The sequence below is a fragment of the Catharus ustulatus genome, chromosome 15 (assembly GCF_009819885.2).
Source record: "Catharus ustulatus isolate bCatUst1 chromosome 15, bCatUst1.pri.v2, whole genome shotgun sequence".
NCBI lineage: Eukaryota > Metazoa > Chordata > Aves > Passeriformes > Turdidae > Catharus > Catharus ustulatus.
Window position 1 is genome coordinate 4,724,257 of NC_046235.1, and position 12,243 is coordinate 4,736,499.

Consider the following 12,243-nt stretch of genomic DNA (forward strand, 5'->3'; position numbering starts at 1 on the left):
CTTTCTGCTATTACAAAACCAAACAACCAAGCCACCCACATAACATTCTGTATACAAGAACTGGAAAATATTTTGAAAAAGTAATACCCTAAATTTTAGATTCTCTACTTTGTAGCCTATGAAGTGCAAACAGTTTGCATATGCTCAACTCTTCACTTCAATCAGCTACCAAATTGTGTTGGTAGGCAGCTAAAAACATGAAATGTTTTCTAAATGTTGGCTTTCTACATAAACAGCAGCACTATCCACTATGGAAGTTGTCAGGACTGTGGCACTGCCAATGAAAGGGAGATGCAGTTCAGAAGATTAAAAACTCTGCATCAAAAGATAAAATTATTAGAAAGCCTGAAAAGTTCTTCCCACACAGCGTGACTTACAGCAGAGACTGTCAGCAAGAACAGTATAAGCCTTTTCTACACACAAAGGAAAAACACACAAGCAGCATCTGGACTCAGCATATGAAAGAAAGAGAAGAAAATAAAAAGAGTATTTTCTCCTTATAATTGCAGTATCCTCAGTGCCTTTCAGTTTTCAAGCGAGGTACCAAGTCTGGGCACTGATTTTCTTGGTGCAATGACACAGAGCAACAATATTGAGCCTTTACATTTCAGAAGCTTTCCAAAGTTTCCCAGTTATTGGTGATCTCTAAGTAGCTGCCACAATACAGAACAAGCATTGGTAATGAGTGGCCACAGCCACTGAGTTGTGTCCCAGCCATCAGGGAAGCTGTCAGAAAACAGAAATACACACAGAAATGGAAAGTGGGAAGTCTGTGCTGCAGCTGTTTTGCTGGGGGACTTTTGTTGCTACAGGAGTTCCCAGTTCAGCACATTTACAAACCTTTACACAATCAAAAGCTGCCTAAAAAACCAAAAAAATCTCTCCAACTCCCAAAACCACGGTGAGCTTAAAAAAACCCATAAACAACAGCATTCAAGTCTATTCTCAATTCTATAGCTTTTTGTAATTCATTAACGTTTTTATTACCATAGAACCTTCTGTTTGAGATTGGATTGTTATTATGAATTCATAAATTAATAAATAGAATGTGTAATATCTAGAATCATGTCTTCCGGCTGAAATTCAGACATCTGCAGGCATCATCAACACAGGGTACAGAGATTAGCAGCAGCAATAATATCAGTAATAGTTGCAGCAACATGGAGCTGATACTTTAGAAAAAGTATACCCTTCTGTTTCAGTGGGAAAACATTGTTCATGCTGTTCCCTCCATTTCTAATTCCAGTTCTAAGCTCTAAAATTAGACTCAGTGCTCAATAGATGGAACAGAATGAGAATGTAACTGGTCATTAAGGATTTAGAGAATTTAAGTATTAGAAACAAATTCTGGGAAAAAAAAATATTTAAAGGCCTTGCTGTTACATCCACACACAGTTTAAACAAGAAGTGTACAAAGACATTCTTGCTTACAACCTCAAAGCTAGGCCAGGCTCCATAGCAGAAACAAACACATAATTTACTTTTAATTTGGAAACAGAAATGAAAATGATCAACCTACCACCCTTTTTCTGCATTGCTATAAAACATAAGAATAAAGTTCCTTATGGCATTTCCTTGTGAATGAATATATTGAGTGAGAAGCACCCTCCTTCTCTCAGGAGAATTCTATACAAGCTGTAATGCAGGGCTGCCTCTTGGAGACAGCCATAGGAAAGTATAGGAAATAATTTAGAAACCCCAAAGCTGGAACCTTAACTGATATTAACTGCTGCTGCTTTAAGCATAACTTGACAAATTCTACAATGTAATATTCTGAAGGAGGTTCTGAAAGATCCAAAAGCAAACAAACACAAGAACAAACAACAAGCAGCAGAGTAAAAACACCTTCTCTCCCGGCCCCAGTTGAAATACTGACAAGGGAAGATTCCAATCGCTTTTCTCCCTTGTTGCTACTCTTCCCTCATTAGAGCTATCCAAACTCTTTTCTTTTGTCTCTTAAGTAAACCAAAGGCAATCATTCATGAGGATTTATTAAAAAAATAAAAAGATGGATTCTTGATTTTTGTGGCTGCCAATGTATTTTCTGTTCTGTAGGTTGACAGGTACAGAAAATTGAGGTCTCCATTCAGTAGGGGCTGATGCTTAATCATCTGAAGGGATGTAATTATTTTCCTATAGGATTCATTTATTTCTTAAAGATGACAATACTTCTGCATTTTGGTTTGCATTATAGAGTAGAAACTGAAAATGCATCTTTATGTGATGCCAGATTTTAAGAGGGCTATAAAACAAACACTTTCAGGCAGAAGATCTAAAGTAAGTACTCCAGCTACAGTGTATTAATGCAAGTTCTGGCTTCTTTCAGAAAAGATTTTTACAAACTAGATTAAACTGGATAGAGGTGGTGGTAATTACACATTAATAATAATGAATTTCTATGGACACAGAAGATTCATCTAGATATTTATACTGAATATAATGAATATTGATATTTTACATTATAGTTCTACACAATAGGCACATAAGCAAAAGGAATTTTATTATTTATTTCAACACTAACCAACAGACAACATTAAAGAACAACAATTATTTCCTTCAAGCCAACTTGTTTCTCTTTTCTTCTCTCCTTGCTGCCAAAAACTGCTTGTGAAAAAATCAAAGCAAGCCCTGTGTTCTAAGCAGTTTCCAAAGGACTCCGTGGGCAGATGTTACATTGAGCCAAATGGTTTGTGTCATTGTTTCTGAGCCAAAAAACCACAAACACCAAAAAAATGGGTACCATCCCCCTTCCAGTTAAACTTCAGCAAGTTCTCGAGAATCATGGCAATATCTAAACCACAGTTTGGAATTTTCCACCAAGTCAAAACACTCCAGAGATCATTCTGCTTCTACTCTCTCTTTGTTGGAGTGGTGGAAGCTGATGAATGTGCCCAATTATGGATCCATTATAGTAAAACCTAATGTGAGCAGGTCTATCCCGTGTCTTTTACTCAGACTGAAAAATGAAAAAAAAAATCCAAATTGTTTTTGTGTTGTGAGTTCAAAATTTGGTTCAATAGCAATAAATCTTCTCTAGTTAAGGTACAGGTGCAAACAGCAAAACCCCTTCTCTTTTTCCACATAAGGTTGAAAACCCTCCTGTCACACTGTATTTTGACTGAAGCCATTAAAATGGCATTTCAACAGGCTGAGTCATATTACCAGAAAAAAATATATAAAGCACATATGAGAAGAAGAAATAAACCTATTCCTACTGTTAGCTGTAAGAAACCATCTCAGGAAATTATATGGCAGGAACTGACCTTCTTTTAAAAGGAAAAAAAATCCACTAACTTTTCATGGGTAAAAGGTCTCATTTCCTTCTACAATGTTTGTGTTTTTCAAAATACTATCAGCAGGTGCACCAGATTTCAAAAACCTCTTGTCCTTCATCAAATATAATTGTGCTGCATATTATATTAAGAAATACAACCAGAGGAATGTAAGTGATGGGAGTTCAATTAAAACCAGCATATCTCGTTGCATAGAAAATGATTCTGCAACTGAAACAGGTTCTAATGAGAGAAAAAAGGAATACATTTTCACATATTTTTAATTACATAGAAGTTTCTCAAACATGATTTTTAATAATATATTCCATTAGGTTAACATCATATTTAAAGAAAGTGCATTTTCTGATTTCATTTCAAGTCTGATTTTGAGCAATTATTGTGTCATTGTTCTGCAGTAGAAAGGTTGAATTCATTTACTGTGTGGTTATGCTAGTTATGATTGATGTCGCTTCTCCAAATGATAAACCAATCACCCCGATGATGTAATGTCATTTTAAGAGTGCTATAATCACATTTCTCTCAAACTGGGAGTTCTGATGAGTTCTAACAAAGATTTATTGTAGATTAAAGGCCTTCATAATATCAACAATAGATTGCTCATTTGATAGAATATTTGATTAGGTAATTTTTTCAGGCAAATGATTTTTTCCATATATATTAAGCATGGCTCTTGTGAAGGGCACAGGGCAACACACGTGGATGAGTGGCTCCTCATATCCAAAAAGGTTCATCTTAAACCTGTTGAGGAGCCACCCTGTAATTACAGAGCTTGAAGAGAAGTGTCCAATCAGAGAAACAAGAGGAAACTTCTATAGTATAATTAGCAGAAGAAATTGGCAAATACTTCATATTCAGCATGCACTTTGAAGACTAGGATAGAAATACTTAAAGAAGAAGAAGCTAGAAAATGCTACCAAAAATTTATGAATGACTGAAGATTATCTGGGATCTAAGCCTTACATATAAGCATCTACAAATCTTCCTTTTTAACACAAGCCCAAATTTAAGCAAAATATTTACATTTAATTACTGTCTTTCAAATGTCTGGGTCTATGTTGATAAGTTTCCAAAGGAACTAAAAAAAATTAAGAAGAAAAATAAAGAAAAAAGCCCCATGATCAGAGCATGATCAACATATTCTTGTCATGTAGATGGTAAAAGCCACTCTGAAAATCTTTCAAGAATAATGATAAGCCAAAAAAAGTAGTAACTTTCTCCAATTTACTGTATAAGTCCTTGTCTGTTGCATTTTCTTATAAACTCTATAAAGAAACATGGTGAGAACTAAAGAAAAAATGTGACACCACTAGGAAATGCTCATTATTTTCCAAAGATGCATTAAGTCCAGAAGAACTCATGCTACAGAACACTCTGTGGTGATCAAGCAATTGTGCATGTGTGTATGACAACAAATATAATAAAAGGACACCTTCATCTTATACCCTGGAAATTAGAAGTCATTATATATTATATGACTTTTTATTAAAGAAGTAACTGGGATATGTGGGGAAAAAAGTGTTAAAATGTAGAATGAACAAAGCAAAGCCAATCAGAGGATGCCTGAAAGGTTCCTTGGGTCAGCCCACAGTAACAACTGTCACACACAAAGCTTTTAAGGATACAAAGAAACAGTGATTATGATTTAAAATGAATCATAAAGAGCTCTTCCATCAGATTTTCAGATGTTGTTTTACTGCCACTTCCTTCATTTGGCTTCCTAAGAAAAGCCATGCTGGTTCCCTCAGCAGTGGCTGTAATTACCAAGTACCCACCAAGCCTCTTTTTTTAGCTCACATTCCCTGACCTTGATTTTCTCCTTATTTCATCCCTCTCCCACTTACTTTTCCCATTCCCCTTTAAAATCTCATCAACTGCTTGATCCACCACACCCTTTAGACAATGTTCTCTCACTCTTTATTCCTTTCTCCTGCAGTGAACACTCCCTGCTCCTGAGCTCTGGCAGAGGCAAGCATTCCTCCCTGCACACAGATCCATCACCAACCCAGGAGCCAGAGCTGGTTTTTCCATAACTATCCACTTCGATTTATCTGCCCTAAGGTCCCCTGTCATTTTATCTCCCTGTTACTTGGACTCACAGGTGCTTTTGTGATCTCGTTCTCAGCACTCTGCCATCACCCGCTTTCCTACCCCACCATCTTCTCTGAGTATTTTAATGTCCTGTGAAAATTCTTTGGGGAGCTCCATCTTCTGCTCACTGTCCTTCAAATAACTGCTCACCATACAGAACCTTCTCTCTTACCCTGTGTCAGGTGCAATGCTTCCTTGAGAGCATTTATGACAGATTTTGCTGACACCTCTTTGAAAACACAAAGACCCTTCAACCAGCTGATCCAATGGCTGAGCCCTGCCAAGGCCTCTTGAATGAAGCAACACTGACTCAAATAAAAATCACACCCACTTCCTGACCCCCTCCCCATTTCCATGGCTTCTACAGAGTTGCCCATTACAGATTGTGAGGACTGCAGCTCTCAGATCACCCCAAATCTCTTTAAACCCTCTCAAAAAGGCATCATATTTTCCATATCAATACACTCGAGGACCAAGGAAGCCCATTCAATTTCTGAATTATTATTTCTGAATTATATTTTAGCATACCTGAACAGGTTAAAGGATAATTCAGGATGGAAGGAGCCCCAGGAGGTGCCCAGTCCAGTGTCCTGCCAAGCAAAGGCAGCTCTGAGGTCAGCAAGGAGCTCAAGATTTCAGCCAATGTGTTCTTGAAAAACTCCAAGGACAGAGACTGGACAGGGCCACCTGTTGTAGCTCAATGCTTAGGGAAAAATTCACCCCTAATATCCACTCTGTATGCTCTGTTCAAATTGTGCTCCCTGCTCACCCTCCCACCACACCTCCCCAGCCCCTGTTACAGAGGGGGTGCTCAATGTTCTGTGTGCACCCCAGCAGTCCCCACCACAGAACCTCCAGTGCTGCACAGAGCTGCCTGCTTACAGCAGAGAGACCCCTTGGGTAGACCAGAAACTGCATAGACATTCTAAACCTGTTGTGTTCAGTTAAATAACACACAATATATATCTATAATAAAAAAATAAAAGGTGCTACAAGAGCTTCTTTTGATTTGCCTGTATTTCTAAAAAGGGATTGCATCTCCACTCCTCAGTTTTTGGCCATCAAAATGAAAAGTCAGCACCTACTAATAAAAATTATAATATGAAAAGAGGAAAAAAAGAAGAAAAAAAACCCTAGGCACTACAGATCCCAAGACTGATAGAGCTGCAAATGTTTTAAAACAGTGGCCTGAAAGACAAGAATTAATTTGCTGAAAAATAGCAGATCTTAGTTAAATGTGACATTGTAAGTATAGAACCAGACAGATTCAGAAACAAGAACAGACACAGACTGGCAGAAGCAACATGCATTTTTAGATACAAAACCTCATCACCAAATGATATATTAGATTAGCCCATGCAGAACAAAGAACCATTGTGTGTACATTTCTCTTCTACCAGATGCAACAAGAAGCAGGAAACCTACTTAGAAAAATTAAGCCCTCTGATGACAAGAATTCAATAATATTTTTACACAGCTTCTACCATACTTCAAACTAAAAATCTCTCTCTAGTTAAATGAAGGAGCAGCATATACGATGGGTTGTGTTTCCAGGAATTTTCCATTAAATAAACCGGTAAGGTTTTCTGTGCCCCATTTCTATAGATGCTCTCAATTTTCTGCTGATGCAAGAACACATTTGCACATTAAAGAAGAATGCATAAAACTGGCACAAACATGTCACAAACAAACTCCATATGTTTGCAATTTTCTTACCACTGCTGGAAGCCTGCTGTGGCCCTGAACATGCTCTCAGCAGGTATGAATTAGGAGAGAACTCCTCGTCAGGGTTGGTGTCCATGATTTGATGGGACGTGTTGCTGTCTAGCAATGGCATCTGGCAGCTAACTGGTGGAGGATTATGAGAACTGGGCAGCTGAGCAGATGGGAGAAGGCTAGACGAGGATGTAGGTGGGATGGGACGACCTGGGAAAGAGGACACAGGGATCAAAGATCAGCCATGAATGTAATGAAAAACCCCACCAGCCAAGTCATTGCACTGTAACTGTTCATGTTTTACACTCAATTACTGCCATGCACAGCCCCTCAATCTCTACTGGTACCAACCTGCCCCTTTGTATCATTCTGAAGTTACATCACATCAGTACATCCCTTAAAATAATAGTACTGAGCTGATTGTTTTTTTGTTTTTTAACCAGGAAAATTGCTTCAGCACAGGAATCTCTCAGAGGCTTGAAACAACCATTTAAGGCTTTCTTCAAGCTAAGGTTCCTCTTATAATGCTGTGGATCTTCCCAGATCCCACTGAGAGATGTGACAGGAGGGGACAGCAGGACTGAAAGGCAATTATTCCACTTTAGAGATGTGCTAAAGCTGGAATGTGGGCTGCCAACTCTCAGCTCTGCTGTCCTTCCTCTCTCATTGCTTTCTTCACCAGAGCTGTAGGAGCAGAATTTCCTGCCCAGCCAGGTTAATTCCAGCACTGAAGTCCAATCCTCAATGGCTATGAAACACCTCAGCAACAATATGGTCATGGTCACCACCTAAAGCAGTGACATCAAATCAACAACAAAAATATACTTATGTATCATATTTATATCTAAGACAAACTCCCATAACTTTACATGAATCCATTCCATCAAATGCACACAGATGAAGATAGGTTTTTTGGTTTTGTGGTTTTTTTGGTTTTTTTTGTTTTGCATTGCAAGTTTATCTAGTGAAGAGAAGACATTCTTCATGAATAATTTAAATGTAAGAAAATATGACCTTTGTGATGCTGCCAAAGTCTGTAAGGCAGAGATCTGCTACAAATGTTAAAACACAGCAAAACTACATATAATGGTGTATCTTTATTTCCATCATTCTTAAAGAAACAGTAACAGAGAAAATACACACTGATTTTCTCACTAGTTCATTTTTATGAATCAATCACCCCTCACTTTATATTAATTACCCTAAGGTTTGTACCATTAGATAAATATACAGAATTACACATGAAATTCCAAATGGGGTGGGGGGAAGCAAGAAAATGAAAAGTTACAGCTCCCACATATCAATTATGTTTGGGATGTAGCAATCAACCATAGGCACACGTAGATACTGAAAACCACTGCCTGGTACCAGCAAAGAGCATGAAGTACTTTCTTCCCTTCAAAAACTTTTGAAATAAAATAAATACCAGAACACAGGCAAGTGACTTTTATGATTATTTGTTATTATGTTTTTAGCACTGGATAAATTGATAAGACTGAATGACCAAATTATTATATGACAGAAATGGATTGAAACTACTCCATAGTAACTCCCATCTGCAATCTTTTATGCTACAGAAAATTCAATATGCATTGAATATTTTCATTGTGGACTAGCATTTCTGAGGAAATAATTCTAATATTGAGATAGGAATAATTACTGTTATTATTCATGATTATACTATTCTTATAAAATACTACCATGAATATCCTAAACATTCCAGGGAAGTGATTGAGCAAGACCAGCTTCTAATCATTTCTTTGCAATGTGCTGCAAAGAAGCAGAAAGGCTGAGGTTTGACACACCTCTGACAGGAACGTGACACTCATGCCCACTGTGTGCATTTAATTTTCACATATTCTGGCTCTGCTTCAATACTGTGAAGTTGAAAGAAGCAGCTTTATAAATTCTAAATCCGCACTGACTGTGTGTATCATATGGAAATATATTACTATACTATAAAACTGTTGGATGTGTGAGGGTACGAGCTGAAGGAAAAGATTTTTTTCCTTTTGTGGAAACTGCATATGGTGTTTTAGAGCAATTTAGGTACATTTTTGCAGAATACATTGAGAAATGAAAAAAATCCCTCAAACCTTAAGAATTCTTTTGTCAGGAATGCTGAAGACATTGCTACCACCATGAAATAATACTGCCCAAATCCCTGAAGAAAAGGCTAAATGTCTAATTACTACAGCTCTGTTTGTAGGTGAGAGGAAACAAGGTATGAAGCTGTTAAAATGCTGCATTCATTTTGGTGGAAGTTGGCTCCTGAGGAAGATCTGCCCACAGTCATGTGCTAATGGCAAAACAGAGATGTCTGTGAGCCACAGAAATGACTGGCAATCCATCCTCTGCTTAGATTGCCTCTAAACAGCCAAATTTAATTAAACCTTTTCTTGTGGTTGGGACATTCTTGCTCTATAAAGTTAATTTTTTTTTGCATTTATTAAACTCCCACTACCCTCCCACACCCTCTGAGGAACTCTTGAAAAACATCTTCTCTCTCTCCATTCCCAGCTCCTGAAACACACAGGATCTCTTAAACCCCCTGCCTTTTGTAAAATTTGGTGGGAAATGAATTGAAAAATTACTGAACAAGAAGAAAAAGGCACCATAAAGCTTTTTTGCCTTAAGAAATTAATCTAAGGGGTGACTACCTGTAGCACCACAGTCAAGAGAATGGCTTGTGAAAGTTCTGAAGTGGGGGATTCAGTTAGGCTATAAAAAGCATGATAAATGGAATTTATTTGTTGCTATACACTCTCAAGTGAGAAATAAGGGGTTTGATTCACACATGAATATCTTGGTCAAATTAGTTCAATGTAAAAATGTATGTTTAAAAGAACAGACTAAGCTTTGCAGGTTCTATAAACCTAAGCTCCTTGTCAGACCCATTCATGTGTTTACAGATATCTCAACAATCACATTTTGAAATTTCCCAGCTCTTTAAAAGATTCTAAATTTCTATTGCTTCTCAATGGGATTTGCAATACTCTACAGCCTATAAAAATACTGTGACATATGATAACATCATATTCCATTACACTGCTGTTTTCAAAAGTTAAATCATAACAGAAGTTCCTCAATTTGTCTTCATATAGTAATATATTGAAGCTTCTCTGAATAAGTTTTTTATCTAGGTGAGCGTTGACAGAATCCTATGTACAGAGAGCAATAATGTAATTGTGTAACACAGTCAAAGAAACATCAACCAGACACAAATGCTAGAAAGGGAACCAGGCTTAAAGCAGATATATTATATTCTGAAAAGGGAATGATATCAGTTCTTTTCCCAATATCTGTTCATATGCATGTTCATAGTGCATATACTCATGCATGACAAAAACTTGTACAGATACTGAACACAACATTTTTAAGGCGTTTTTCAAAAAGTAAACAGCCAAGAAGAAAAAAACCAAATTTCCTCTCCTCCCACCCCTTTCTCCTGTCCTTTATCTTATCTTCCTTTTTAGTGTGAAGGAAGAAACGTGGTAACTCTTCATCCACTTTTGGGCTTGCTTTGGGATTCCACACCACACTGCACCTTAGTCTGCAAGGGCCTTTTTTACCCTCTTATCACTTATATTCCATTTTCCTTTTAAATCAGTCTCATGTTTCTTACTAGCCCAGGAATTTTTATGAAACCATTCCTCAATTACTGCTACACTTTAGGTCCTTAAAGGCTTAAAATCTGCTGTAGAACCTACATTCAGAAATCAGGCCATGCTCACAGCTGGTAATGTCTCAAGCCCAGACAGAGTCCTGTTCATCTCCATCACAATAACACATTGGGAAAAGAGATCCTTCAGTTGCTATTAACCTAAAAGGCCACACCATCACCAGAAGGACAAAAAAAAAAAAAAATACAAGGGAAAAAAGACTGCCTGCAATCACTCCCAGCATGAATATACATAAACAGAGACACAATCAAAGAAGAGACTGCAAGCTGCTCATCAGATACTGAAGGATATTTGAGATATACTTTTCATACTCTCTGTTCTTCTTCCTCCTTTAAAGGACTTATAGAGTTTTGTAGATAAATAAAGCCCACATGTGTGTAAAACCCTGGGCTCTATATTATACCATGGCGTGTGACATGAAACATGGAATGAAAAAAAACCCCTGGAATTTAACAATTTTGAGCAGTAATCATAGAAATATACATTCCAAAATGTGTATGCATGTATTAATATATTTTTTTAAATACTAAAGTATTTTTACCCATATAAATTTAGATAGACATGCATAATGTCCAAAAACATACATTATTATTTTAACAGATCTAAAGATAATCCAGACTCCTTAAATAGCTATTTTGTCACTAATTTGGACAGGAAGGAAGTCACAACCTCTGTGTTACCATCTCACACTCTTAAATTCCTCATTTCAGTAAGTGCTGTCATTGGAAAGTATCTGAATCCCAGGGATGGCAAATACTGATGTCAAAGCCTGTTGTATCTGTAATAGAATTCTCAAGCTTCTTCCATTAGCAGAATCTCTCTTCTAAGGCTAGATATGTGTAGCAAACATCTGTGTAGACTGTTTAACCCCGTGCATTTTCATCATGAATGTCATATACCTAAGCAGCATATCCTCATTGATAACTTACATTCATGACAGAAAATCCTCCTATATGTAGAGGCTTTCATAAGCAAGATCAGCTTTCAAAAGTTTAAACAGCTGTTAATCTTCACAATCAAAGGGTTATGATATAATTATTCTGTTCTTCTCTAAGGATTTCTGCCAGTCAAGCAGCCAGTAAACATAAATGACCTCTAATAGCTGAATCAGTGACATATATTGCTATCAATAAAGCCCCTTAGTTCTACAGCTCTGGTCATAAGGACCAGGGCTCAGATAGAAAAGATACACACAAGCCAATATCTCCCTGTGCAGCCCTTGGCAGGTTAGATTGCAGAAAGAAGGGAAACTTTCAGATAACTGTATTAAAAAGAAAACAAACCACTTTGCAAGATGCAACATCATTCAAGTATTAATGCAGGTAGCTGAGGAAGCAAAGAGTGAAAGCAGAAGAGTTGTTTCTCCATAACTGATGGCATCAGAAACACTGTGTAAAACACTTAATTGGCAATTAAGATTTTGACATTTACTGATTGAAGCTGCTGATATTCATGTTACACCA

General features: G+C 37.2%; 1 protein-coding gene across 18 annotated transcripts in view; it reads right to left on the reverse strand.

Annotated features, from left to right (window-relative positions):
* The window catches only part of TENM2 (teneurin transmembrane protein 2), a 619,293-nt gene that overhangs the window by 216,294 nt on the left and 390,756 nt on the right, over positions 1 to 12,243 (reverse strand). For 17 of the 18 annotated variants that reach the window (XM_033073571.2, XM_033073569.2, XM_033073568.2 and 14 more), the window contains one exon: positions 7,098 to 7,307. The exons of the other annotated variant lie outside the window; for it this stretch is intronic. In XM_033073571.2, coding sequence (XP_032929462.1) covers positions 7,098 to 7,307 — 210 coding nt within the window. The remainder of the gene's footprint in view (positions 1 to 7,097; positions 7,308 to 12,243) is intronic. 18 annotated transcript variants of the gene reach the window in all.